This window comes from Fusarium subglutinans (genome assembly GCF_013396075.1).
Source record: "Fusarium subglutinans strain NRRL 66333 chromosome Unknown NRRL66333_c0000025, whole genome shotgun sequence".
Lineage (NCBI taxonomy): Eukaryota > Fungi > Ascomycota > Sordariomycetes > Hypocreales > Nectriaceae > Fusarium > Fusarium subglutinans.
The window spans coordinates 153,657-181,638 of NW_023502088.1; the positions used below are offsets into that span (position 1 = coordinate 153,657).

A 27,982-nucleotide genomic window follows, 5' to 3' on the forward strand; every position below is an offset into this window, starting at 1 on the left:
GCATACAAAAGACGTTTCTAAAGTGTTAACCAAAATGGACCCCTACTCGACCGAAGGTGAATTAATCAACATTCACAACCATTTCCACCAGGGCCAGTATCAGGAAGTCATTGACTTTGATACCTCTTCCTTCTCCCCTGACAACGCTCTGCCCGCGCGCATTCTCGTCCTTCGAGCTCGATTAGCTCTCGGACAGGCAGAAGATGTTCTCGATGATGTGAAGGGTGATCCTCAGCCTGAGCTCCAGGCTCTGGGTGCTCTTGCTCAGTTCAACTTGGGCAAGGCCGATTCTGCGGTGGAGACGATCGAGAAGCTGGCCTCTTCAGCTGCCGACAACACAACGGTCCAGGTTATCGGTGGAACGGTTCTCCAAGCTGCCGGAAGATCTGAAGAGGCTCTTGCTCTTCTCACTCAACATCAGGGAAGCCGTAAGATCACCCAGAGGCTGGATGACGCTTAGAATGCCGCTGACCGCTATTATTCAGTCGATGCTGTCTCTCTTATCGTCCAGATCCATCTGCAACAAAACCGAACCGACCTCGCCCTCAAAGAAGTATCTGCCGCAAGGCGATGGGCTCAAGATAGTCTCTTGGTCAACTTGGCCGAGTCGTGGGTTGGATTAAGAGTCGTAAGTGTTCTACATATTCGGGAAGTACATTCACTGAGAAGGTGCAGGGTGGTGAGAAGTACCAGCAGGCGTTCTACGTCTTTGAGGAGCTTGCCCAAGCTCCCTCGACCTCATCAGTTCGAAGTCTTGTCTCGCAAGCTGTCTGCGAATTGCACCTCGGCCGAACAGAAGAAGCCCAAGCTGCTCTTGAACAGGCCCTGGAGAAGGACGCTAATAATGCCGATGCGATTGCCAATCTGCTGGTTCTCAATGTCATTTCCGGTAACCAGTCCGATGAATTCGCGCAGTCAGTCCCGTTGTCTGATTCCAATTTTGAAAAGACTTGTACTAATATCTACTATAGGAAGTTGAAGAGCGTCAAGCCTAACCATCAATACTTGGCCGACTTGGAAGAGAAGAGCGCTCTTTTTGATAAGGCTGCCACAAAGTATAGCCCCAAGGTGTCGGCATGATTTGGACTAGGCGTATGAATTGCTAAAATTAATGGCGGGCGCATTATTCATAAAGGATTGGACCCCCTTGGCAATGATTATTGAGGTCTGGAACGTATTTTACCATGTTAACCGACAGCACGTTCGAGTCACAGAAACGCAACATCGGGAGAGCGGGGATCATCAAAATATATCCGGACCTATTACTGCAAAGAATTAAATTTAACACCAGCAAAAGCATGTACAGCCACTTGTGTGTGGACTTGTAATTCTTAACCTTCTACATGAAGGGTGTTCGTTGGGTATGGGGCAAGCTATCCTTGCAAGATCTGGCCTGGTTCTGGAGACCACTTTGGGCGAGATAGACCTTCTTTTGGACCATTGGCTAAAGGACGAAGCCATGAGGCGAGTGACCATTGAATGTTCTCAAGCTATTGAATCTCCAAACATATTTTATCCATGATATCGTCGCGAAACACAAGTCGGGATACCTATCAGTTAGGTGTCTACATTGCTAGGTCCTCCTTCGCTGGTAGCATCCAGGAACAGGATGCGTTGCTAAAACAGGTTCAGAATGCACCAGGAGATAATTTATTCGGGTGAGCAGGTGTATTCCCTCGCTCAAAAGTTCAGAGACTAGAGCATCCATTTCAGAAAAGGGCCCGTCAATTCTTTCTATGCCGTCAATCCTAAACCCCGTGATGAAAAGAGAACAAGTCTCATGTACCCATGTCATAAAGCATCATGACGGCCCACACGAAACTCCCGAATTTCCCAACCAAGATGTCATCATCATTCGCTAACGCTCGACTCGGCACTGAAGCCATCTTACAAAATCTTTTGTCTAAGCATTGGACGCAATTGCTCATTTCTTCTTGTTGGGGAACTTGGGAGCGCCAATGTCGCTGCCTCGCAGCTTGACATTGAGCACTCGTTCCATGGCGCCAAGCACTTTCTGATCGGGGGCGGCAGTGCCTCGCTCGAAGTCGGCTACGATAGCCTGGGTGGTGTTGCATCGGGTAGCGAGATCCTTCTGTGTCATCTTGGGCTCAACTTGCTGACGAGCCTTGGAGATAACATCGCCAACAGTCTTGCCGATGGTGTTGGGCTTGATGATGTCGTCGGATCGATCGACCTTTGTCATACGCTGACCCTCTGGTGCAGAGCCCTACGAAATCGTTAATGTGTGTTACAAAGAGACGATTTCTGTACGTACGGCATTGGCAGAGGAGTACTTCTTCTCGGTAGTGAGGCCGCCAGCTCGTTGGGCAGCGTTCAGAGCAGCCTTTCCTCGAACAACAGTCTCTCGCTGGGCGGCGCCAGAGCCACGGGTGCGGCTACCAATCTTGGTGGCGGTATCCCAGTCATCCATTTTGAAGATATGAAGGTTTGTCAAAAGAATATGTGTGTTTTAAAGCGAGATTTGACTCGATGTGACGATGTGAAAGGTGTGTTGTTTGTTGTGTATGTAAGAATGGAATATAGATTAAGCTGAAGTTCTGGCCGACAAAGAATTTATGGGGATGGTGATGGAATGGGCGGAGGGGTTTTAGGCCTGGCCTTGGGTCACTGAGTCAATCGGCGGGGGACTATAATTGGCACCGTGCATCGGTGGCCTCTCTTTGCATGCGCCTTGTTACTCCCGTGGTAAGGCTGCCTCGGATTTGGTTACCAAGCCCTGGAGATAACAGTGCGGCCAGACGTCTGCGTGCTAATTTTCATTCGCACCGCCACTGGTGGCCCATGTGCAGCTCATAGAAGGTGCTAGACTTTCTGGACGGGACCGGGGAACCCTTTTTTTAGACGGGGCACGGAGACGCCTATGTCGGTGCTGATGCAAGATGGGTCCGGTCTGACTGAGTGAAAAGATTCAATGACGATGAAGCGGGACCTGACGTGCCTGACAACTGACCTGCTCTCGTGCTCATTTATCTTACACTACCTAGCTACTACCTATAGACTCGTAAATATTCCGTCGTTCCTGATATGATGACTAATGACGGGACAAATCCTTGGAGCTCAAATGCTTACTGGCTAGTGTGTCGATAAAATGTCCATCCCGTAATGCTAACTACAGTCAGTACCTTGATGGGCAGGTTAACCTCGGACTTCCTTCGTAGATATTTGAACAAAAGACCTCCAAGGTCTGGTGCTTCAGTCCTCATTTGCCTTTTCTCTTGCATCACTCACCCGCCAAGCTGATGTATTTTCATCTTTACGCCTTTTGAAACAGAGATGCATCATCGACCCCTGGCTTGTCTATGGACGGCTTGTTCGATGGATCGCCGCTTCTACCGGCCGTCCTCGCTGCAGACTTGGTTGATGTATTCTTGAAGAGATGGTGGGATCTTTTTGCCATCTTGGCTAAAGCTTGGGTATATCTTGTACTTGCAGAGAGATTCGATATTCTGCTTACCCTAGGCTTTGTCGCTTGGAGGCATGCTTCTGTGATGACCTCGCTTTTAAGTCACGTCAACTTACAGTACATCACGGATGCCGCCTTTGCAATATGCGGGATAACTCTAGTTGGCTACTGCGTCTCAAGGTGGATTGTCAACCGCAAGGTCAATCCCACTGCTGGCGCTGCTCATCCACTGTTAATTCCTGCTCGAATAACTCACCAGAGGTTATATCCCCAGAAACATTCTTTTTCTTATCCATACCTCATGCTTGGCATCCCGATAGGGGTCTCGGATAACACCAATGGAATTAGATTTGAAAATGCTCACGGTCCATGGCTTTGGTTCACACAATTATTCGGATTCTCAGCCTTGTTTGAGATTTGTCCAGCAGATCACCTGCAACGCATACGCTCCGATAATGGCTTGCGTGGAAAATTGGATGCATATCTGGGGTCCGAGGTTTGCTACGCCAACTGACAGTCGAACTCAAACTGACAGGCGTAGGGTATTGATGCTTCGCAATATCCATATGCCTATCTCGTTACTACTGCACAGCTCCGAGGCTTTCGCTTTAATCCGGCAACCTTCTGGTTTCTCTACTCATCGGACAAGGTCCTTGAAGCAATCATTCTGGAGATGAACAATATTTTCAGGGAAAGGCAATCCTATCTTATCGTGGGAGAATCACAGAAAGAAGAAGAAGATCGTGTCATGAACATGGCCCAGAACGACCATGGACTTCAGCGCGCTCAAATAAAAACGACATGGCGAAAGAGGTTTCATGTTTCGCCTTTCAACTCGCGAAGGGAATCATACTCTATACTTGCCAAAGATCCACTTAGGCCTGGAATGGAAGGATTTCGAGGACTTGATATCTCTATCACCCTCTCTTCGTCAGAAGACGAGCCGAACCTTCTTGCGACTTTGCTCTCTGAAGGCAAAGCTATTGACTCCGACAAAATAAGCAATTTAGGGCAGATTGGTTTCTTATTAAGCTGGTTAGGTTCGGTTCTAGCCATTCTTCCTCGATTCATGATGCAATCAACCATCCTCTTCTTCAAACATAATCTTCATTTCTGGTATCGACCTGAACCTTACAAGGAAAGAACAGGACGTTCAGCTAAGTGGATTGAGAAAACTCTTGAGCAAGTATTTCGTGAATACTTGAAGTATCTTGTCCAACAATCAACCGCCCCTGTCACTATTCTATACACACCAGGGGGAGATGCTGAAGTGTCTGAGCAGACATTCATCTCATCCTCCACATGCGGCCCTGAAGACTCTAGTTGCGAGATCAAAGTCAAAGTGTTGTCGCCAATCTTCTATTCACGCTTCGTTTACTATGCGCATGATTCTGAGGCCATCTTTTGCGAGGTGGCTGAAAGCTGTACCCTTTGGACTGACAAGCCGGAACAGCTGACGAGGGTTTTTTTGAAGAAGGGTTCTCCACCTATTCATGCTTCCAATCTGCTTGACTATATGCTCTTTCAGCTCATCAAAAGCCTCAGACGCCGGCCTGATAAGATTGAGAGACCATTGACGTCTACCAACGGACATTTGTCCTCAGTGAAGGGCATTGATATCCGGAAGTTTCGAATTTCATCAATGGATGCCTTTGTTCTTGAACAAGGAGATAAAGAACTCAAAAGCGCGTATTTGAGGTCTGTGGTCCGCCTCTTTGTGGCTGATCGTATTGCTATGAGCAGCGTCAGCCTGCTTAGCATGATGGAGCTCATGGGAAGATTGGTTGTCTCATGGGTGCTGGCATTACTCATTACGCAGACCATCCTGGGCTTCTCATGATACTCATAATCTCATGGACAGAAGTATGGGAAGCGCCGGTCCCTTATTGATGAAGAACAGGAAATTCGGTCAAAAAGCCCACCCATCATTCACGGGTCAACATCCTGCTTACACCATACGTCCGGGTCAACTGATATTGATACGATTGAGAGACGATTTCAGAACAGGCTATAATAAACCAACGACGAGTTAAGACCATTCGCTGACCAACCAGCACCACGAACCATAAAGCCCAGGCGTTGGGGTCTCCACCTGCCCCGCGAATCTTATCATCGTTCCGATCAAGCTCTCACTGATGTGAGCTTGCTGTCTCGAATTTGAAATCAAGAGCTTCTTAAAGCTCTAGGAGTTGCTTGACCGACAGTAGTCTACTGCCAGAATGTCATTACAACACCAACTATACAATAACCATAGCCTACCCCTGCATATGTTGGGTATAGGTATTCCAAATTGTCTCAATTCCAAATACTATACGCATGAAGCCCCGCTTCATGCTTCGTCCCCATTGAGACTACGGATACTCCCTGAAGAATGACAAATATCTCTGTCAACGTCACACAGCACTTGGTAAGAGTGCCAGGGGGGCCCAATGAACTAAGGCTGACGATAGGACTCGCCAATGGGATATGGCTGCGTACCGGTAATGGTATCCCAACGATCTGAGTATCTGGAATTAAACGATCGTTTGGACGAACTTGAGTATTTGGAAGTGTCAGACGAAGGGTCCAACACCTCTTAATAGGCTAGCGCTCATGTCAAGCCTTGTTACCAACACGAAGCTGTACACAAATTATCGAAGCATGCCGCTCCAGTCTACGCCCGTCGTTCCTAGCTCGACAACACATCCTTTGTTAACCTGAAGATCATCCTCAACGTCATCCAATCACCGCCCCACCACCAAATTCCCGGTCTTCGTTCATCATACTGTACCGTTACTCCCAACACTCCCCATCACTGACAAGAGTTCGGGATTTCCCTTTACCCCGCTATGGCCCCTCATGGAGCTTTCGAGAGCTCCTCTAGAGATTTTAAAAGCTCTCTGTTCCCCGTTCTAGAGGGTATCTTTTGGTTCAGACATCAATCCCCGACTTCGTATAACATCTTATCAACATACTCTTGAACAATCACAATGCCTCTCTCTGGACACTGCCTTTGCAAAGCCGTCACCTACAAGGTTGACGATGAGCCTCTTCTGGTTGGCTACGATCACTGTGACGATTGCCAGCGCCAGAGTGGTTCTACTTACTGTACGTTCCAGCTTCACGAGCCAACGATGCCTAAATAGGTCAGACTGACATCCGTTACTTTAGCTCTCGTGGCTGTTGTCAAGAAAGACAAGCTCACAATCACCGGCCCCGTCAAGACCTACTCTGGCAGCAAGGGCTCTTCAGGCAACATTGTCCACCGACTCTTCTGCCCTGAGTGCGGCTCTCCCATCGCCCACGACCCCGATGCTGCTCCTGAGATCATTGCGCTCAAGGCCGGTACTCTCGACACTGAGATCAAGAAGAACCTGAAACCTGTGAGTATAAACCTCCCATGTCGATGCTACTGGTAACTGACATTGACCGTAGGACACCGAGATCTGGACCGTCAGCAAGCTGCCCTTCTGCCAGGAGCATCTTGCTAAACCCTTCTCTCACATGCCCGAGTAAAAACATGACACTGGAAGGATATGGCAGGGAAGAGTTAGCGAGTTGTAAAGAAAGGCTACGTACCTACAAATAGTTCACAAAAATACAAAAATCTAAGCATAGTCACAAGCTGTAAAATAAGGATTGATGTGGTTATCACAAGTTTATCTAATAATTCATTCTCTAGATAGTCTATGTGCGATTGAATTGACCAAATGCTTTTTTCATTAAACCCAGAAGTCATCCGACATTAAATCATGATAGTAAGTCTACACCCTCATACAAGCACAACACATAGCACCACCATCATCACCACTGTGATAGCGGGCTTCTCATAGGCGGCTGCATCGGCCTTGGGAAATTCCTTCTGTATACGGCCGGTTTCACTGGCCTGTGCTGTGAAGCAACTCGCTGTGCCGCAATCATATCCGTCAGGACAGCATCCAGCCACTGGGCCGGCATCTCGACCACAAAGGAACCAGCCATCTGCGCAAGTTGATGAGGGTCCTGGGGCAGGTGGAGCATCGGTTGCAAGGATGACCACAGTCGCGCCGTCTGAGATGATGGTTGTCGAAGGAGCAGGGCAATCATGAACATCACAGTTTCGACCTGTTCGACAACACCCGCCGCCGTGAGTGGCGAGACAGCCGTAGAAGCCTGTGGGACAGCCTGTTTGGGTCTCCCCATCGTCGCTTGATGTTACCGAGGTTCCAGTTGGGCGATATGGAGCGATTCCAGTGGCTGAGCCTGTAGCTGGAGGAGTCGCGGTCACAGTACTATCCTCTGTCCCAGACTCGATTTCAGTTTCGGACTCGGTTGTGGTTCCAGCTTCGGAAGTCGTCGTGGGCTCTCCAGTGGTCTCAGCCTCTGTTTCCGTCCTGGTAGTAGGTTCGACTGTGGAAACCTCTGAAGTTGTTACTTGAGAAGTTGTGAGGACTGTCGTTTGATCTTGAGTTGCGGTTCTCGTCTGTGTAGCTACAGCACTTGGGACGCCTGATTAAAGTCAATATTGGTCTACGAAGCATTGCGGGTATTCACTCACAGCCCAATCCTTGACAAACGTATCCCGGAATACAGCATCCTCCGCCAAGTTCTGCAGAGCAACTCGTAGCTCCATCAGGGCACGCTCCAACACCTCCACCACAAGACGCACCGTCAGGGCAGCATGCGATGCCTCCCGCCACAGTATTGCCAACATTCACACAATACGTTCCCTCCTGGCAGCACTTGACTTCGGAATCAATGTCAGAGCAGCTGTTCATCCCCTTAGGACAAGACGACCTCCTCTGTAGCAACGCCAGTGCCTCTGCGGCTCGGCGCAGCAGGCTCTCGTGAGACTCTTCACTATGAGGAGCAAACGCTGGACGGTAGAAGCGCTCTGTGCCATTGAGGCTCAGGAGCTTGTCATCTTGCTTATCAAGAAATGATATGGCAGCAGCGGCAGCTTCGCGCGGAGTAAGACCGTGTAGTGGTGCGAAAGCGAGATGCTCCCTGAGGAGCTTGTCGTGCGAACCAGGGGCGACCTTCCGGATAGCTATTGGCGAACCTGATTCAGCAAGGGCCTGAGGAGGATGTAATGTAGCGAGACACAACAGAAGAGCCGATATGAATCGCATTGCCGTATACTGAGTAAGTTGTGGAAGGCTCAGGCTCAACTTGTCTTGCGTTGAACTCTCGTTGGGCTCATAGAATCTCAAGCGACAGCGGTGAACAAATAAATGTGTGATGGGTGTTAATATTATGAATGCTTACACCGCCAAACAGTATGAGCCAAATACCGTTGCCAGACACAGGTTGAAGAATGTCGGGAATTACCACTGGGCTATTGTTGAGGTTATAAGGTACACGTTGAACGAAACAGGGCATGATGCTGCCGATGGGGTATGACAACGCCAACTCAGCGTTTTTTTTAGGTGGCTTGTAAATAATTAATTGGGTGGCTGGGCGACGGTTAGGTGAAGATATGATGGGGCCACAAGATGGCTCTATCGCTACCTAGACCGATCCAAATGCTTGCTCCAGCACTCAGTTAATTTAAAGTGAGGACATCAATGCTAGGGATAGTCTGTAGCGCTGAAAGTTATACGTATCAGACTGTGTCGTAGAGATACGTCTGTATGTACGGGCAAAGGAGGAGTCATGATGGCGGGCGGCGTGGCGTGCAACGTCATGCAGGGTCTCACAAGCTTAGCATCTTAGCCTCATGAGACGTACTCCAGCAACTACAGTAACAATCCAGCTAGTTCTCCATAATTGCTTAGTACTTAATAAGTTAGATATTGTTTCCCATATGTGTTTCATCTAGTATACATCGTTATCGTACATGATTTTCTATGTTCCCAATGACTAACACCCAAGCGCCACCCAACCATCGCGTTATACATCTAAGTTATTACAATAGCGGCACCCAGGCCTAGTCTAATGCTCTTAGAACACCAAATCGTCGGATTTATCGAGCTTTTGATCGTCAGGTTGTTTTTGCTCTGCCTCCGTAGCAGCATCAGCTTCAGATTCCTCGCCAGTGGTCTTTACTTCAGAAGAATCGTCTCTTCCAGCTTCAATGAGCTTCGCCCCAGTCTCCGTTATCATGGTCTTGCTCTCTGCATCGTCAGAACTGGCCTCCGAATCAGCCAGTCTTGCCGTAGGCTCAGCTGGCTCTGGTGCAACAGTCACAGGTTCCTTAACGAAGGAATGACACAAGAGGCCTGCCGCAACACTGACGTTCAGACTATCCACACAGCTTCCTTGAACAAACCGAGGTACTGATAACTCATAGTCGGCAGCAACCTTGATAGCTTTCGAAAGTCCATAGCCCTCATTGCCAAGAATTAGTAGACACGGATGTTCATTCAGTGGGCTTTGTGCCTCAATCGTATCTGTTGACACGAACTTGCTTCCATGCTTTCGAACAAGCTTTCGATCAGGCGGCGCCACCGCAGCGTATGATTTCCAGCCAGCTTTCTGGGAGTCTTGGATGAACTTCACAGGATCATCCACCGCGAACAATGAAACTTCCTCCACTGCACCAGCAGCGGACTTGAGAACAACAGGTGTGAGTGTGGAGGATCCCCGGTTCGTGATACCGACGGCATCAACGCCGAGATAGCTCGCAGTGCGGATGATACCGCCTAGGTTTCCCGGGTCGATAATTTCATTGAGCAGCAAGACAAAAGGCTTGGGCATCACATCATTGGACCGTCGGATAAATGTGTCGGTGCCATTGACCGATGCCTCTTCCTTGGTTTGGTGATCAAGGTCCACGTGAAAGCCCAGGCGACCAGGACTTTCCTCTAACTTGCCAAGAGATTTGATGGGGATCTGGGGAAGAGGGGAGGCTTCAAGCACGAAGCCATTGTGAGGTCGCCCCATGCTCATCTTATCCATGATTCGTTGCTCTTCAGGAGGCACGATTTTTATGGGCACGTTGAGTTTCTTCGCCATTCGCGTCAAGGTAACAGTATCCGTGTTATACTTTCGGTTTTCATTAGCATGGATGTAGAGATTATACAACTTTCGTCGATTCTGCTGCAGTGCTGCTTTGACAACTGATCGACCGTATAGGAACTGTGAAGCAGCGGTAGTGTATTTGAGGGTCATGGCCATCATCTCCTTCTTCTTTCCACGCTTAACATCGACAGAATCATCTCCTTGATCGTTCTGTCGGTCTTCTCGAGTGTTGCCATGGCGAAAGTCGCTAGGCTGTGAACGATCGAATCTCGGCTTTGATCCGTTAAATTCATTGTTGGACCATCCACCAGAGATATTTGACTGACGATCTTGACGGTCGAACCGGCCAAAACTTTGTTGTGGATCTTCAGGGCGTCGTGTTGAACGATTGAATTGCTGACTTAACTTTTCGAACTTCTCGTTTGATGGCTCTCGTCGTTCGTATCGTGCAACATCATTATCCCCGTTTCTGGACCTAAACGTGCGCTCCTTTTGAGCTTCAGGGAATGGTCGCGGTCGAACAGGCTGCTTTACGTTCAAACTGTCGGCCACCTCTTTGAGATCGCCATACTTCATTCGGTGTACAAAACTTCGGTTTCCGAATTCGTTTTCAGGATCAGCGAATCGTCTCCTCCTGGTTCGGCGGCCTATGCCTAGTTCTTCTTTCTCTTCTCGTTCCTTCTTTTCCTCCTCTTTTTTCCTCAATTTTTTTTTCAGTTTCTGTTCCTGACGCCAATTTCGTGTACCACCGGAATCAACAGCTCTTGCACTGAACTTTGCGAAAAAGTCGTCTCGGGGTCGGTGGGGGGTCTCTTTAGGACGAGTGAGGCGCCCACCTCCTGCTTTTCGTCGACCAGTATCTTGGTAGGCATTGCGGGTGTCGGAGCTGTCTGTGCCGTTTTGAATTCGTTCAGATCTGATCGATCCCCGGATGATGGCTGAGAGACCTTTTGCGCGGACGAAGATGGGGGCGAAACTCCGGGTAGCAGGATGAAGCCTTGCCAATGGGCGATTTAGAGCAACAATCCTCAGTTGTGTAGGGATAAGCATTGCATAGCGTGGCTATATGTCGCTAGGTATATAATAAATTGCCTTTTTCTGGATGCGGTTGTCCTGCCTGCCGGATTGCAGGTTGTAGTTCAATTTGTTCAAAAATCCCTTCTAGGTACACTGATAGAAGTTTCGATAATTATCAGCGGCCCCGCTAAATTGTTTTTCTGCCCTCCCCTGCTGAGTCTAGCTGGGCGGTGAGACTCGACGGTAGTGCATTATGGCGGGGGCTTTTACAATCCCTGGCCCAGGTGTTAATTGAGCGGGCCATAACTTTAACGCGTTTGAATGCGACTGTCGCGTTTCCTGATACCGACAAATTTAACCTTAGCCAACCTAGGACAACAACCAAACTCTCCGTTATGAAGCTTCAGCCATGCCGCCGAACTTACCAAGTTACGATCCAGCTTGTCAAACCAAACTAAACAATTTATATATCTAGTCGATTCTGACGAACGGTACCGTATCCCCGAAAGGCCCTTCACCCCCCACCAGGTCTCGACCAGTTTACGAATATCTTCTTTGCGATTAATGCCACGCGCTCGCCAGCCACCAGATGGACACTGAGAACTCTCCCTACGGACCCCTCGAGGGCCTTATTGGCCAAGATGATAACGCTATTGAGCGTTCGCTAGAGTGGCTTCTGGCGGACCTCAATGGAAACAATGGCTCTCTGCCTGCTAACGCCGATATGGATACGGAACGGCAGCCAACAGCGCGTGGGAATATGAATGCTCAAGGCGAGGATAATGAACAAGACATGCCCCGAATCGAAGACAATGGATCAAGCATCTCCAGACTTTCTCAGTCTAACTACAGGTTTGAGGTCGCAATTCCGGAAATGCCTTTTGAGAAGCGTAACGAGTATGCGGCCGTTCATAGCAATATCGTCGAGTTCATATCTGGGGAGCTCTCGCCAAGTCGTGGCACCATCAAGTATCATGTCGAGTTTACAGATGGGCGACAAGAGTTGGTAGGTGGATATTCTTTCATTAATTCATAAGGAGATGACAAGCTGCTTCTCCTGCATGACCTAGAACCGCTGTTATCTATATGCTTGAAGCTCGCTCAAGCTATTAGTCTGCAGCTTCAAAGCTTGGGCCGCAAATATAATATGCGAGCTCTGGTTTATAATATGCCTTATTCACTGCCTAGCTCGCAAACCTATTCTTCTTTATTGTGCCCCCACCGCTGCATCTCCTCCTTCATCACGACTCTTTTTACGTTTCGTTTCTTTGCCTACAACACACTTGCACGCACTCCCCCTTATTATACTCTCCTTCATTCTCACCGCATAGTACTGATTTTATCTCAAGATATCTACAGCTGAACTCGTTACCTTTGAGAACGGAAGAGCTGCATTGGCCCGATTCAGCCAAGGTCTATGGCCACACGAACTTGACGACATGTCTGCCCGCAAGCGAAAATACGTGCAGGACGATGAGTGGGACTCTGGACAGGAGTCTGCTGTTTCTGATCGTATGGATATTGATGAGGAGGCGGAGGACGATGACGAAGAGCCCGTCCAGAGAAAACGTTCGTCTCGAAGCGTATCCCGACGCCTTCGCTCTAGAGAAAACACCAAGCGACTTTCCCGTAGTCCTGCTCTAGCGGCAGACGATGATGATCTGGACGATCTACAGCCAGAGCCTTTAGGGGCCACCAGATTGTTGAGAACTCGACATCCAAGACAATTGACTCGTATGTCCTTTAAGAACGGCATCAATAGTCAAGACCAGGATGAACTGCTCGGAGATGCTCCCCTTGTTTCGTCAGGCGAGGAAGATGATGATTTCATGCCTATCGTTATCTCCGATCTTGCCCCCAAGAAAGGACGTCCCACTAGGTCGCGACAAAAGTCGAAGCGTCTTCACACTGCGAGTATGCGACAAAAGGCTCGGTCTCAATTGCGCCAGAAGTCCCCTGACTCAGACATCGAGTTTGAAGCACCTCGGCGCTCCTCCAGAGCCACAAGGAATACCCTGAACATGCGAGATGATGCCCAAATGGATGAGGATTCCTTCTATATTGCTGATGACAGGGCCCCCCCTGGCGCTCCCAAGATCATCTCGATCAGAGAGGTTTTTCAACCCCTTCCTGCCGACTCAGAGTTTGCTTCGATGCACATGGATACCTGCCACACCTGCGGAGGTTCACGACAACGGGGCCCAATGATTCACTGTCAGGGCTGCACATTGTCCTACCACAAGAACTGCCTGGGATACCGCAGTGCTCGCGAGCATATGGTTACCAAGGTCGGTCAGGATGATTTCGTCATGCAGTGCAGGTTCTGTATTGGCGTCCCTAGTAAAAAGGATGACAGTGCTCCCAGGCATAGCATGTGTCAGGCATGCAAATCTCCAGGTCGTGGCTGCGCTGCCTTTTCTGAAAAGAAGACATCTCGACAGGAGGAGAAGCTGCGTGAACAGAACGGTGGCGTTGACCCAATCACTCAGGTTTCTCCAGACCTTCTTAACAACGCCGATGCGGTCCTCTTCCGATGCACTTCATGTCATCGAGGCTGGCACGTTGATCATCTTCCGGGCGCTAGAGGCGGAACAATCGGAACAGATCTTAAGTCCGAGCGCCTGAAAGACCATTCCATTGACTGGCAATGCAAAGAGTGTGCAAATGCCAGGCACAAGATTCATCGGCTCGTGGCATGGCGTCCGATACCAACAGAGCTTGCCAAACAAGACCCTCGACCAATGTATGCTGAGGTTCGAGAGGACGAGAAGGAATACCTGATCAAGTGGGAAAGTCTATCTTATGCCCACTGTGACTGGAAGCCGGGTGCGTGGGTGTACGGTGTAGCAGCGCCCGCGATGCGTACTTCCTTCGGCAAAAGAGACCTCGAGCAGGATTTGATGAAACTCAACAAGCGAGAGGCTATTCCAGATGAGTTTCTTATGCCAGACATAGTTCTCAACACCAGACTGGACCCATCGGTCCCAAGACCAAAAACAAAAAACGACGAAATTGAGAACTTGGCCAACGTCAGCAAAATCTTTGTCAAGTTTCAAGGTCTTGGTTACGACGACGTTGTGTGGGACACGCCACCATCAGAGGATGCAGGCGATATTTATGCATCCTTTGTGGAGGCATACTACGAGTATATTGAGGGCAAATACTTCAAGAGTGAATCTCAGCACAAGATCAGAGAGCGAGTCAAGGCTTACAAAGCCGAGCCGTTCGAGGAGCTGAAGGAGCAACCTCCCGGCCTCAAACGTGGAAAGCTCATGGGATACCAGATTGAAGGAGTCAATTGGTTGTTGGGGAACTACCACTCAGGTCGCAGTGTGGTTCTCGCAGATGAGATGGGCTTAGGAAAGACTGTTCAGGTTGTAGGCCTTGTGACTTCATTGGTCCAAGACAGCCCTAAGGTAAGGCACCGGCGTCTAAGAAGCCGACGGCAATTATACTGACATAACAATAGTGCTGGCCTTTTCTTGTCGTTGTTCCAAACGCGACGTGTCCGAATTGGCGCCGTGAGTTCAAGCAGTGGGTGCCAGAGCTCCGAGTGGTCGCTTATCATGGCGGAAGAGAACCACAAGCACTTGCTTACAAGTACGAGCTGTTCCCCAATGGATCTACTGACATGAAGGCACACGTTGTGATCATGTCCTATGATTCAGCACAGGACCCCGCGACAAAGGCTCTCTTCAAGTCTATCAATTGGGCAGGGCTTGTGGTTGACGAGGGTCAGCGTCTGAAGAACGACCAGAATATTTTGTATGGTGCTCTTCGCTCAATGCGAATTCCTTTTCGACTTCTACTCACTGGCACACCACTCCAGAACAACAAGAGGGAGCTGTTCAATCTTTTACAGTTCATTGATGAGAAGCAGAATGCCGAAGAACTGGACGCAGAGTATGCGGTTCTTGACAAGGAGACGCTGCCCAAGTTGCACAACAAGATTCGACCATACTTCCTCCGACGAACCAAAGCAGGCGTTCTCAAATTTTTGCCTCCCATGACACAAATCATTCTGCCGGTCACGATGACTGTGATTCAAGAGAAGCTTTCGAAGAGTATCATGGCCAAAAATCCCGAGCTCATCAAGGCCATGTTCTCCAACAGCAAGATGAACAAGAAGGAACGTGGATCTCTCAACAACATTTTAATGCAGCTGCGAAAATGCCTCTGCCACCCTTTCATGTACTCCGAAGCTATTGAGGAGCGTCACCATGATCAAACAGTGATTCAACGCAACCTGGTCGAGGCATCGGCCAAGCTCCTACTTCTCCAAGTCATGCTTCCAAAACTCCAGGAAAGGGGGCATCGCGTGTTGATCTTCAGCCAGTTTTTACAGCAATTAAATATCATTGAGGATTTTCTCAGCGGCCTAGGCTACGATTTCCGCCGTCTCGATGGCAGTATCAGTAGTCTGGAAAAACAACGCCGCATTGATGCCTTCAACGCCCCTGACTCGCCCATCTTTGCGTTTCTGCTTTCGACACGAGCTGGTGGTGTTGGCATCAATCTCGCCACTGCAGATACAGTCATCATCCTCGATCCAGATTTCAACCCACACCAGGATATCCAGGCATTGTCCCGTGCTCATCGTATTGGACAGAAGAAGAAGGTCCTTTGTTTCCAGCTTATGACTGTAGACTCGGTCGAAGAAAGAATTATGCAAATCGGTAAGAAGAAAATGGCCTTGGATCATGCTTTGATCGAAAGCATGGACGACGACGAACTTGCCGGTGATGATCTGGAGTCAATATTGAAACACGGTGCCCAAGCCTTGTTTAACGATGACTATGAAAAGAAGTCTATTCACTATGATTCTGCTGCTGTTGATGCACTTCTAGATCGAACAGACGACACAGAAAGCAAACCTGATGATGGGGCATCGTTCTCTTACGCCAAGGTGTGGTCCAACGATAAGTCCGGCTTCGACGCTGGACTTGTTACCGAAGAGATGGCTGAACCAGAAGCTATCAACTCAAGCGTCTGGGATCGTATTCTGGCTCAACGTGAAGCAGAAGCACAGCGTCAAGCTGAAGTAAATCGGGAGGTTCTGGGTCGCGGTGGTCGACGTCGACAGGTAGGCTATTGGTTTGAAGTTCTAGATACCAACAGCTGACCATCTCACAGGCTATCAACTACAAGACGAACGTCCTAGATAACCCTATCCCTGGCGATGCCGAAGCTGAGTCGTCAGACTCATCTGATGATTTTGCTGGTGGTGACTCTGGAGAAGAGTCTGAGGAGGAAGATCCGTCACTGGCAAAAGGTAAACGCCAAAAGATCCCATCTGTTAAACAAACAACCCCGTCCACGACACCAGTAAAAGATTCAAGCCGCAAAAGCAAAATTAACAAGACTACAACACAGACGCCGAAGCAGACCTCCAAACCCTCCAAGCGTCGAACGCCCGTAACGCCAGACCGCAGCAAGTCATTGGCGAACAGCAAAAAGCCGGTCGCAGGAGCCGGCAAGAAACACCAAACAACCACACCAAACAGCAAAAGCAGCAGCCAACGTGGCAAACCGGGAACACCCAAAACCCCAAGCAGCAAGGGAGTATCCAAGACAATCTCACAGCAACCCCCGGCTACCCCATGCAAAACTCCTACCGCCAAGGGAGTGGCCCAGTAAACACCGAAATGCCCATTGAATTCACCCGATATATCAAGGGTAATTACCTCTACCAGGGCAAATATACTGACCCTGTACCACCTGAGCGGGTGATTCCCACCCATCCCCATGCTCCTAATAACCAAATAGTTGATTACAGAAACAGTCGCCTCCGCTCAGAAGCCGAAGTTAGAGTAGCCCTTGATTGGGTCCAACGTTCGGAACCTGAGACTGAGGTTAGGAAACAACAGAAGGCGGTTCTGCTAAGCCGTCTAAGGTCGCTTACCGGTAAAAGCGGAACGCAGCACAAATGATTTTACTTTGGACATAAAGAAAACGAGGTTGCTCAGTGCAAGCAGCCGCGCTGATGCAATAATCCCCCCACGTTTGGTGTGAATCAAAGGTGGACAACAAGCCCTTTGCTTTGCTAGACATTTTGATTTATGCTTGTTTGCATGCCAGGCGGCATCATGCACGCGGAGCTGGGTACCCAGTGAAGGAGGATGGCAACCTCACAAGCAAGCAACCTTGGAAGTTGGCGAACAAGGCCACCGTTCTTAGTATAGCGAGGCAAGATGATAGACAGCATAGCACAGACGAAGGATCTTCGAATGACAACTTTCATGAATGCACACATGAGCCTTGCTGATATTTTAGGTCAAGTGTTTGAAGGTCAGTGCCGGCAAACTGCCGCTGCAGGTAACCGCAGTCGTGGCATGTGTTTTGTAGAGTACGCCTCAACGTCAAGCAAACATGCCATAGTGACTGATGACCATATTCTCAAGTATAAGATAAGGACAAGCCTCATGGACCGCCCACCTGGAATTAGGCACTTATCTCCATCCTCTTGCCTATACCGTGTCCTCGAGCCACCCCGGTAAACTTCCACACAGTATTGTTAAACATAGACGCTGTCTTCCGTTTGCTGTTTGCCAGCGCATGTCTCGAAGTTATAACCCGTCTTCCGTTACCCGTGTCCCAGTTCCTAGCCGTTTAATAGGCCGTGCGTGGGTGTGCTTGAGACCAAGACTTCTTATAGATAGTCATCGGATGCTACACTTATTCAATCGTCTAGGAAAAGGCTGTCTCTACCAATATCAACTCTAACTTCGATCATCCCAGGGTGAAGAGCTAGCCTCCTTCGCCTTATCACCAAATCAGAAATAACACTTCTCTTCATTACATTATCAAAAGATCTCGTGTCTATCGCTGGGCTTAAACTTCATACCAACACCATCTCAGCTCTCAACAGTATGAATCGACCAAGTTCTATGGATCTGTCTCAGCCTTCCTCCAACAATCACTTTCATGTGGTTGGCGGTTACGGTTATCCCGTTCAAGTGTCTTATGGAGGCTGGCAGCAGAACACTCAAGTCTCCCAACTTTCTGCTCCACGAGGCATGACATCTGGCAACTGGAGAGGTTCTCAGTCATCTGCGAACCCCGTGAACAGCGCTGTCCCCGGTACTAAGCACTCGCTTATGAGTTCTCCAACTAATCCCTCCCCTTCCAACAATGACGGCGGGCCTGTGAGCATCTCTGATTGCCTCAACGGTTATGCGTACTGTGTAAAGCGACCTGGCGGGCTGTACACAAGACTGATTCCGGCAGACATGGTCCCAACCCTCATCGAGCTGCCTGCTACCCAGACAAGCGCCCAAGGAATGGTACTGCTTCCCGACTTGCACATGCAGCCACCACAGGGGGTTCCTGGGATGAATCAGCCTGTCACATTCAAGGTACGTGGATTACATACGGCGCACACAGTAAACGATGCTGAGTGTATAGGCTCCAACTGGCCCAGCATCTGATATCCTCCAGGTAATCAGCCTCTGCCAGTATTTCGCAACCTCTCCTGCGCTTTTTCTCTTTTCCTGGACCAAGACTAACGTCGTGTTATAGACCAGGATTGATCGTATTGTAGCAACATCACCTACCCAGCAACGCAGAACCAAGATCTATTGTGACAAATGGATCCACGACGGCACCTGCGCCTTTACTCAGCAGGGCTGCAAATACAAACACGAAATGCCATTCGACAAGGCCACGCAGCAATCTCTGGGCCTGTTTCATGGGTTCCCTAAGTGGTGGCGAGATCACCAGGAAGAGCTTCAGAAGCACCGCAATCGAGACTTGCCTGTCAGTAGCAACCAAGCCATCCTTCAGTCTGGCTGGCGAGATGATGGCAACGAGGGTGTTCCTCAGACCGCCACAGTCCTGGCTCCCATTGGCCCGGAGAGAAATCAGAAATCAAGCAAGAAAAATCGCCTCTCTCAGACTCGCGAGGGGCTGCCTACTGCTCCGGCATCTGAAAAGCGCTCATTAACAGGGTCAGAGACCGAATGGTTCATGGGCTCGACAGCAATCCAGGGCTGGAACGGATCTTCGCCTCGCCGCTCTTCCGTCTCAGCTGGTCATTATATTCGCTAGTAACTGTATGTTGGACAAACAAGCTAGCTACTATACGAAAACAAAGAAAAAGGAACATGCCGGCTAGACTTTCGACAAGTCGATGTATTAGAGACAAGCAATGGGAATGACTCCTCTGTTTTTAAGGACCTGCTGGAAATTTGTTGAAGCTCGGTCCCCAAGGCTGTCCAATTGATGTGTTGTACAGCAACTTAGATATTACTCTCTTTTCTGTTTGATCATTTCATATTAGATACGAACTCAATCTTTAGTATAATCTCCGAAAGGCAATCTCTGGGACGTTGCGCTGGGGCTTGCTTCGTAGATAGCTGAATGATATCTGATTTCTTTTGTCATTAGCCTGCCATGTTTCTTGAGAAATCACACCGATGCCGATGGGGTCACATAGGCTTTAGCGAGGCGGCCATGCGAGTCAGTCTCAGGCAAGATTTAGGTGAGACATTAGTTAAATATGCATCTATTGTTGTGCTTATATTAAAACTGTACCTTGCCACTCTATGCAAGTATTTGTGCCATGTCAGGTCTAGTACATGTGTTTTGCGCAAGCAGGCTAGAGCAGCATGTAGGAGAAAAACTGGCAGCTTCTAAGCTAAGATACATCCTTGTAACGGCCCCGTCACTTTTCATGCTTCTCTGGTGAACAAAATTATGAATAACGGACTGCAAGACAAATAAATGAAGCTATCCCTAACCCACCATCTACTAGTTTAGAGTAAACCTTTGGTGGTGTGGGGCAGCTCCTTATCGAGATTCGCTAGACGATAAGCTCAGTCGGCTAATTCCCGGACCTACAACGTCACCACCCCTCCAATGCGAGAGCTGTGCTCATGAGTGTTGCCTGCCTGTCTGTGAGCTTGGAGAGCAACAACAAACTTCATATCATCTGATTCTTCGTACCTCAATACGGACCGGGGCCTTACAATACAAAGTTCTCCGTCATCACTTTGAGTTTTTGGCGAGCATGACAGGGAGATGATCAGTGTAACAGTTTCATCGATTCAAACTATACATCTCACATAACCAGCCACTAATTTGAGAATCAGCCTGAGTATTCAGAGCCCAGCTGATGATGGACACCGTTGCGGCCGTTCTAGCTGCCTTCACGCCAACTCAGGCCGCCGCCCATTCCGTCAAGAAGTATGATGCTGCTATTCGGGACCATGTCGCGGTTGTGACGTCGCTGATTGCGAACCAACGGGAAGTCATCAGTGCCAATGCTAGCCAAATCCTACAAGTAAATCTCACAGTATCTTTGTTAATTCTAGCTAACTGTCCCAGAATATTGACCCATCGATCGACTCTATCACATTTCAAGCCATCCTCCTTCTCTCACTACAAACATCGAACCCCGCACAGGGTAGCGAACGAAGCACACTCTCAGACGAGACCCTCCGATTCCTTCTCAACTTCAACCCTCTCCAGATACGATATGTGGGCTCTGATTTCCGAAAGCTTCTTGAATGCATACCAGCAGACACGCTGTTTACGGTACGCGCCACCCCTCCATGGCATCGCAAGGCACTAACTTTCCTGAAACTAGACAAGGGTTACTGTAGAGGCTTTGGCTGCTGCTATACTGCGACTCGATCCCACAGGAAGCATGTTCACATCCACCCATCTTACACTGGCAAAGATCGCTTATTCAACATCCTGGATCGAGCCCGCTCTCAAGGTTCTGGATTGCGATCTTACGTTCTACCCCGGCATGGCGGGCCAGAAGGACGCCAAACTCTTGTGTGATAGTAGTCTGCATCCCGCCTCCTTCATTTCAGTTGACACAGGTCTTACTGGCGATGTGAAGAGCTCTGCCGTCTTGGAGTATAATCACCTTGCGGCTCAATGCTACATGTCACGACGAGACTGGACCAAAGCCTACCGAGCTCTGGAGCGCGTCATTACACACCCAGCAAAAGACAAAGGCGTCAGCAAGGTCATGGATGAAGCGTACAAACGATGGTTGCTGGTCGGGCTACTCAAAGATGGAAAAGAGCCAAGTATTCCACCATACACTGCCACGATAGCCAAGAATACCTTCACCACACTAAGTACGCCATACAAGAATATCACCACTTGGTTCACAACAACGAATGCAGCGCAGCTCAAAGCGGATATTGAGGCTAACCAGCAGGTTTGGGAGGAAGACGGCACCTCATCGTTGATTGCCGAGGTAGTGGCGGCATACCCAAAGTGGCAAATCATCAACCTCCGCGACATATATGTGCGGATGTCCATTTCTCAAGTGCGTCTCTCGACCCTCAGTGCCGAGACAGGCGAAATTCTCACAGATGACGATGCTGCCACACGCTTAGTTCAAGATATGATTCATTCCGGTCTACTAAAAGGCGAGCTGCAGCCGGGCAACAATGGTGGGGAACTCTATCTGCACTTCCACGATGACAATGAGGCGATGACAGAGGCAAACTTTGCCCAGCAGATTGCTCAGTGTTACCATAACATCGAAAGTCTTGGAAACCAGTACAAGGCAGCCAATGAACGGCTGGGTAATAGCAAGGAGTACGTGAAGCACGCTGTCAGGGAACAGAAGCGGGCAGACAAGGACCCTGCAGATCCTGGAGTGGGCTTCGATTCTCTAATAGAAGATGAGGACCTCATGACGGGCATCACACCAACTGCCTAAGTCGATCGCTCAGAAACAGGCATGTTCACATGGCCATAATCTATGGTCAGCAGTATGAGCATATTATTCTAAAAAGCAGCCATACATAGTTCACCGTCTCATCACTAGACGCGACATATTCATCCATAGTTGGCAATAATGCTGCTCGCAAGGGTTACGGTAGATGAAGATGCGGCGTATTACTTTGTATGCATTAGATAGCCTATCAAATGATAACTGGATGTGGTTAAACACCAGTTGATGAGGGTCTCCTAACCCCCCGATTCCGTCTTCCGCCCCTGGTTATCTCTTCATCCTGTTGTTCGAAATTCTCAACTTTGAAGGACATGTCTTGAGCTCAATTTACCATTTGTCGCTATTATCCACGCCTCTTTCTGCGTATTCTGGACCCATCATGGAGTGTAGGACAAGTGACAATTATGTCTTCTCTATGATACCCCTTCTGATTTGCCAATTCTCCCATTGGCCTCGAAAGCCGTTTCTTCAATCTTCTCGTGTATCTTGACACCCCATATACCCTTGCTAGGATAGTAGTGGTTGTAATGCAACATCTTGCGCGTGGTAAGCTCTTGGCTATCCTAGAGCTTCAATTTGTCATTGCCTACCAGTCTTAGACAGAATCATAGGCTCAGGTCGGGCATCCCTCTCCTTCCCCTTCATTGGCCCTTCTGCCATGATTCTAGTGACGTCTTTCGTCCTCAGTCTATGCGCAGTCGCTCAAAGGCCCTTCTGCAATAGTTGCCCATCGCCCCAGCATCATCTCTGCGAGAGATTCAGGTTCTTGAACAAGTTTCATCTTGTGGGTGTGGATTTCTCTTCAAACCAAGAAGTATTCTGAAGTCAATGCCATCGACGCCCCTTTCAAGGATGTCGATAAGACCTCGAGCTTTGAGCATGTCGTATAGTTCTGGTTAGACCGTGTATGGCCAAGGCCACGACCATCAAGACTGAAATATTGGCCAACGGTGTGGCAGTCATTGTCGACTTTCTTCTAGTCATGCGAAATCATTGATGCTTCTTGGACGAGTAAGTGTGCTAGCAGAACGCTCAACAAGTAAAGGCCTGTTCTTCCAATGATTGTATCAAAATTCATAATCAGGTGTACGATATATGGCCATTTGTTTGTACACTTCGTGCTGAAACATGATCATAATGATAACTCGAAGTTGAGTGTCTCGAGCTCAAGATAGTGTTAACAGTTGAGGCCATGAAGTATTGAAATAGAGATCCTGACATGATAAAAGGATCAGTTGTATCCAGAAACGATTACTACGATGCTATGTTTTCTCCAGTATATATTCTATTATTTGAGCCTTAACGCCGTGGAAGAATGTCATCTGCGTGGGAAACAGCCCGACACAGTCATTTGAGATGGCCTGTTCCCTGACCTCGCTCGCCCGTCTATACCGTGAAATCCTATGTACTATGCATCCCTTGTACTCAAGGCGAAAAACACCTGAATTGAGCATGCTTTAAGCAATTATTCCCTGCTCTGTGTAATGCAATGAGCCAAACAGTCTAAATGAGCGCGCAATCCTCGTTATCGCGGCTTTTGATTTCATGTCCGGGTCCCAGAACTTCAAGAGGTCTAGCTTCAGGACCATCTTGGAATTCTGGGCCAAAGGTGTTCTTTCCACGCCAAATTTGTTCATCAGCAGGGCCTCGAAACTGAAGCTAGATCCGCATAACGTCCTATGACGAATGTGATGAAGACCTATGCCCTCTACGATGACGAAGGCTTGGGTGCGCTGCCCTCATCTCTGGTAGGGGACTCTGTGGCTTATCCCTATTTGGACTACAACAGCAACTCATGGCAGCATGTAGCAGGAATGCCACATCGGTGAAGATGGCAGCCAGCCACATGAAGACAAACATCTTGATGCCAATGTTCGCCTTGATATTGAGCTGATCCTGCGCCGTGAGTGCGACCTTAGCAGCAACACTTATGACAGTTGCAATGATAGCTCCTAGCGAAATAAGAACTGCTGTACAGAAAGCGAGAATCGTTATAACCAAACTCCACCAACGGGTGCGAATAACGAGGAGGCTTAGGGGGATAAGGACAAAGTCGATGCATATACCGGCCATGAAACACCCATACATGATTCTAGAGCCTATCTTGAGCAAGTTGAGGACAGTGACGGCCTCAGAAGGAAGTGCAATCCGAGCTCCGGCGAGCAGTTCGCTCACGAGAATCTCGACAGGGTTGAACCAGTACCATTGTTTGGGGTTAGAACAATAGGTAACGCCCCTGAGTTGTGTTGTTAGCTATCGTATACTACATGTGATACTTGGAAACATACTCATCATTGTAACCCTCGCAAAAGTTCCATAGTCCAACCTGGTAGAAGTCATGCAGACCTAAACTTCGAGCAACAGAATTAAGCAGCCTCGAATTATCGACCGAGATCGGTATAACTTGAGAAACATCAAGCTTAAAGAAGTATATGTCGTTCAATGTCGAATTGATATGGGTATTGCCGATTATGACGAGAATCAAGAAGGGTATCGATAGAAAGTATAGCGTGCTAGCAACGAAGGCTGTGTTTCGCCTATGCACGTTCGCCATGGTAAGGTACCTAAGTAGGCACTGCGGTATCGAAGTGAGCTTCCAAAGGGCTTTTTCGTTTGTTGGTGATGCCTTCTAACTGCGTGCTGTGCTGCAAGATACCAGCGATGAAACAAATAACGGACAGAACAAGAAAGATGAAAGGAAAGGATAATCACGGAGTGGTGTGCGGTTGAATGTCAACACAGTCCACAAACAGAACATAAGAAACAAACGGGGTTACGAAAGGCTTCGTAATCTGGAGAACAAAAGAAAGGTAGCGACAGGATGATGAAGAAGTTGTACGGAGTATGCAGTAGAGAAATGCGTTGCGAAGTGGGCCAGCCAAATGGTCAACGCCAGCTGCTGCAAGGTTCGTGGAGAGCGAGCAAGGCGCGACAGCTTTCAAAGAGATAGTGGAGCAATCGTCATGATGAAGTGAAAATCCCAATTCCAAGGATCTTGCCAGACGACATGGATCCATCCAAATCCATGGCCAAAAGGGTCGTGGGCCTTTCCGAAACCTTGACCTAAAAGGGATAGACCACCTCCATCAGTGGAGAGCTTCCCCTGCAATACAGCACCCCTGGGGAGTTTAGGGAGGCTAAGGGAGCGACAATGCAGCGGCAAAGGGAAGGCTTATACATACCTACCTAGGGTCCGTGGGTAAGGGGGCATCAGAACCTGGGAAAGCTGAGCGAATGGATCTCTATTTGTCTATTGCAGCTGGATGAAGAACCTGGACAGCCGCCCGTATTATGATACACACAGTCGGTAAAAGCCTAAGTATAGTAAATATTAAAGAGCAGGTCATAAAGTCATTTCGAATAGGCGCCTAAGAAAAGTTTTTGGATTTACGACTTGCAAGAAAAATATGAGGTGCCATGCCACTATCATAGGTTATTGGTGCTTGGCTTTCGCTTTTGTCTTCTGGTATCCAATCCAATCCATTTCTCCTCTAGCTCCAAACTACCGAGCCTCAGGTGAAGAAAAGGAAGTGATGTGCCGCGTTACCGGCTGGGTCTTAGCTGCGGCCCAATATGATGACGCGTTTCAACACCATCCAGCAAAATTTCGTGAACAACAAGCGCTGTATGGGTATTTGACAACTTTCTTAGCGCTACGGAAACAGTCAGAAACTCAACATGACTTGTGCGTTTATTTTTGCGGCTCAACATTGGCCAATTGACACTGTCAATTCCTGCCGTTATTACCGCTAAGAGGGTGAGGACTAACTGTTTATTCATAGACACATTGTCATTATGTCACAGCGGGTGAGGCCGCATCATCAAAGAAAGCACTAACAATCTACTAACCTGAGCCAATTTGTTCAGTATTTTTAGTTTTATTTTTGCTGTCTTTGCCAAGTCGCGACAAAGCAACTATCACGCAGTCGCTCTCCTTTTCTCCTTGGGTCCTTCATTTTGATCTCTTTTTATTTGTAATCTCGTCTAAGATTGGGATAGGTGCTCTTGAGTCTTGACTAAGAAGCCAAGCAAGGCGGTGCAAAAAAAGAGGCTTCCCAACCGCCACGCCCACACGTATCACATCCTTCCACTGGTCTCTACAGTGACTAGGTACTTGAGGTTACTCTTCGTACAATACGCATCATACTCATACCCACCTCATCTCGCCGATCTGTCGTTGTTCTCAAAAGTGGGCTCTCTTGATGCTGGTCTGGTGTTTCTCAAGCAGGGATCAAAGGCAGGACTGCGCAAGTCGTCGCAGATCGCGCTAGGCTGGATCTTGTTCTACCTCATCAAGAGCAAAACTCGGTTTTGTTTCTTCTTTCTTCGGCCTGCTTTGCTTACTGGAACTCCCTTGATCTTGTACCACTTTAAATCGACGCGGGCCCGGCTTGAAATAGGTGGACCTTGAGCTCCAGTTGTAAAGCTTGTTGCGACTAGCGAGCTCCCTCCTATCGCCCTTCCAACTTATCCTGCGCCTTACCAGAGACATTCTCTCCTGTCACAAATTCTTTCAGGAACAGTTTTCCGCCATGAAGTTCTGGAGCTCAGTACTTGCGGCTCTGGCTTTGACTTCCAGTCAAGTGGCAGCTCAGACAGTCGATCTATCAGCGTCTTCGGATCTCACTTTCATTGGAGGTACACGAACACAGAAAATTACACGACAAACCGGTCCTCCCACAGGCGCATATTCTTCCTATGCCTCCAAGATCACACTGCAGGGCTCCAGCGACACCGAGTCGGACCAACTGACGAGCACCCTCACGGGCCTTTTCCCCACAGATGTCACAGATAGCACTACCATTACCAGCAACCTGACAGAGACTGGCACGGGAACCGCCACAGCAAATGGTACTTCGACTACCACGACGAAATCAAAACCTACAAACACACAGCCCTGTAACAATTATGTCGAGCTCTGTAAGCGCAAGTACGGCAATATCACGATGGTTGGCTGCCACAACTCACCCTTCGTAAGACCGGGTAACTCTGGTTCTAACCAGGAGCTTGAGGTTGAGACACAACTCAATGATGGCATTCGCTTCCTTCAGGCCCAGATCCAGTTCCCTAGCAACTCATCAGTGCCACACTTTTGCCATTCGACCTGTGATCTTCTTGATGCAGGTCCCATCACCGACTGGCTAACCAGAGTACGAAAGTGGGTTGACAACCACCCATACGATGTTGTCACTATTCTTCTTGGAAATGGAAATTACTCTCATCCCGATCTTTACGTGCCGTACATCAGAGAGACTGGCATTTTGAAGTATGTCTACCAGGCGCCTTACCTCCCCATGGCCCTCGAAGACTGGCCCACTCTGGAAGACCTGATCATTCGTGGCAAGCGAGTCATCATGTTCATCGACTACGTGTCGGACCAGAAGAAGTACCCCTGGCTTCTCGACGAGTTCACACAGATGTGGGAGACTCCTTTTGATCCCCTGGATCGCAAATTTCCCTGCACTGTCCAGCGTCCTCCCGACCTGAGCGAGAAATCAGCCAAGAACCGCCTGTACCTCATGAACCACAACCTCAACGCCGAGTTCAACGTCTTTGGTGCCGAAATTCTGGTCCCCGCCGTGGCACTACTCAATGAGACTAATAACGTCACGGGCTATGGCAGTCTGGGTGTTGCGGCCAACAACTGCCGCTCTGATTGGGGCCGGGCTCCCAATATTCTCAACGTGGACTATTACAATTACGGCGGCTTTCCCGGCTCTGTCTTTGAGGTTGCTGCGCAGATGAATAACGTGACATACAACCGTGACAGTTGTTGCGGTACCGTGAGCCTGGCTCCACGTACATACCAAGCTGCGTCTATGACAGCTTTGCTAGCTGCATTGATGTCAGCATACCTCATGTTCTAGATGTGCGCATGGGATATATGACCGAGTTTCTTAGTGGTTCTGTTCGCATAGCGA

At 48.8% G+C, this 27,982-nt stretch overlaps 11 protein-coding genes across 11 annotated transcripts; 7 read left to right on the plus strand and 4 right to left on the minus strand.

Annotated features, from left to right (window-relative positions):
• Window positions 1–34: 34 nt before the first annotated feature.
• FSUBG_2813 (coatomer epsilon subunit) lies at window positions 35–1,080 on the plus strand (the record flags this gene model as incomplete). The annotated part of the gene is made up of 4 exons (XM_036680627.1): window positions 35–428; window positions 486–628; window positions 676–914; window positions 972–1,080. 4 exons carry the CDS (start codon window positions 35–37, stop codon window positions 1,078–1,080), a joined length of 885 nt encoding a protein of 294 aa, XP_036541669.1.
• Window positions 1,081–1,924: 844 nt separating this feature from the next.
• FSUBG_2814 (multprotein bridging factor 1) lies at window positions 1,925–2,431 on the minus strand (the record flags this gene model as incomplete). Its single annotated transcript, XM_036680628.1, has 2 exons — window positions 1,925–2,227; window positions 2,276–2,431. 2 exons carry the CDS (start codon window positions 2,429–2,431, stop codon window positions 1,925–1,927), a joined length of 459 nt encoding a protein of 152 aa, XP_036541670.1.
• A 2,065-nt stretch (window positions 2,432–4,496) lies between these two features.
• FSUBG_2815 (cyclopropane-fatty-acyl-phospholipid synthase) lies at window positions 4,497–5,264 on the plus strand (the record flags this gene model as incomplete). The annotated part of the gene is made up of 1 exon (XM_036680629.1): window positions 4,497–5,264. The coding sequence occupies one exon, from the start codon at window positions 4,497–4,499 to the stop codon at window positions 5,262–5,264; it is 768 nt and encodes a 255-aa protein (XP_036541671.1).
• Window positions 5,265–6,393: 1,129 nt separating this feature from the next.
• FSUBG_2816 (DUF636 domain protein) lies at window positions 6,394–6,919 on the plus strand (the record flags this gene model as incomplete). The annotated part of the gene is made up of 3 exons (XM_036680630.1): window positions 6,394–6,511; window positions 6,575–6,786; window positions 6,839–6,919. 3 exons carry the CDS (start codon window positions 6,394–6,396, stop codon window positions 6,917–6,919), a joined length of 411 nt encoding a protein of 136 aa, XP_036541672.1.
• Window positions 6,920–7,175: 256 nt separating this feature from the next.
• On the minus strand, window positions 7,176–8,764 carry FSUBG_2817 (gpi anchored protein; the record flags this gene model as incomplete). The annotated part of the gene is made up of 3 exons (XM_036680631.1): window positions 7,176–7,891; window positions 7,941–8,460; window positions 8,651–8,764. The coding sequence occupies 3 exons, from the start codon at window positions 8,762–8,764 to the stop codon at window positions 7,176–7,178; spliced, it is 1,350 nt and encodes a 449-aa protein (XP_036541673.1).
• Window positions 8,765–9,325: 561 nt separating this feature from the next.
• Window positions 9,326–11,395, minus strand: FSUBG_2818 (PET56-rRNA (guanosine-2'-O-)-methyltransferase; the record flags this gene model as incomplete). Its single annotated transcript, XM_036680632.1, has 1 exon — window positions 9,326–11,395. The coding sequence occupies one exon, from the start codon at window positions 11,393–11,395 to the stop codon at window positions 9,326–9,328; it is 2,070 nt and encodes a 689-aa protein (XP_036541674.1).
• Window positions 11,396–11,951: 556 nt separating this feature from the next.
• Window positions 11,952–17,292, plus strand: FSUBG_2819 (CHD1-transcriptional regulator; the record flags this gene model as incomplete). The annotated part of the gene is made up of 5 exons (XM_036680633.1): window positions 11,952–12,368; window positions 12,712–14,778; window positions 14,832–16,445; window positions 16,496–16,634; window positions 16,736–17,292. 5 exons carry the CDS (start codon window positions 11,952–11,954, stop codon window positions 17,290–17,292), a joined length of 4,794 nt encoding a protein of 1,597 aa, XP_036541675.1.
• A 939-nt stretch (window positions 17,293–18,231) lies between these two features.
• On the plus strand, window positions 18,232–19,408 carry FSUBG_2820 (uncharacterized protein; the record flags this gene model as incomplete). Its single annotated transcript, XM_036680635.1, has 3 exons — window positions 18,232–18,717; window positions 18,767–18,799; window positions 18,881–19,408. 3 exons carry the CDS (start codon window positions 18,232–18,234, stop codon window positions 19,406–19,408), a joined length of 1,047 nt encoding a protein of 348 aa, XP_036541676.1.
• Window positions 19,409–20,477: 1,069 nt separating this feature from the next.
• On the plus strand, window positions 20,478–22,046 carry FSUBG_2821 (signalosome complex subunit 3 COP9; the record flags this gene model as incomplete). The annotated part of the gene is made up of 3 exons (XM_036680636.1): window positions 20,478–20,642; window positions 20,687–20,896; window positions 20,949–22,046. 3 exons carry the CDS (start codon window positions 20,478–20,480, stop codon window positions 22,044–22,046), a joined length of 1,473 nt encoding a protein of 490 aa, XP_036541677.1.
• A 1,518-nt stretch (window positions 22,047–23,564) lies between these two features.
• On the minus strand, window positions 23,565–24,615 carry FSUBG_2822 (SUR7; the record flags this gene model as incomplete). Its single annotated transcript, XM_036680637.1, has 3 exons — window positions 23,565–23,720; window positions 23,883–24,297; window positions 24,350–24,615. 3 exons carry the CDS (start codon window positions 24,613–24,615, stop codon window positions 23,565–23,567), a joined length of 837 nt encoding a protein of 278 aa, XP_036541678.1.
• A 1,978-nt stretch (window positions 24,616–26,593) lies between these two features.
• Window positions 26,594–27,928, plus strand: FSUBG_2823 (uncharacterized protein; the record flags this gene model as incomplete). The annotated part of the gene is made up of 1 exon (XM_036680638.1): window positions 26,594–27,928. One exon carries the CDS (start codon window positions 26,594–26,596, stop codon window positions 27,926–27,928), a length of 1,335 nt encoding a protein of 444 aa, XP_036541679.1.
• Window positions 27,929–27,982: the final 54 nt, after the last annotated feature.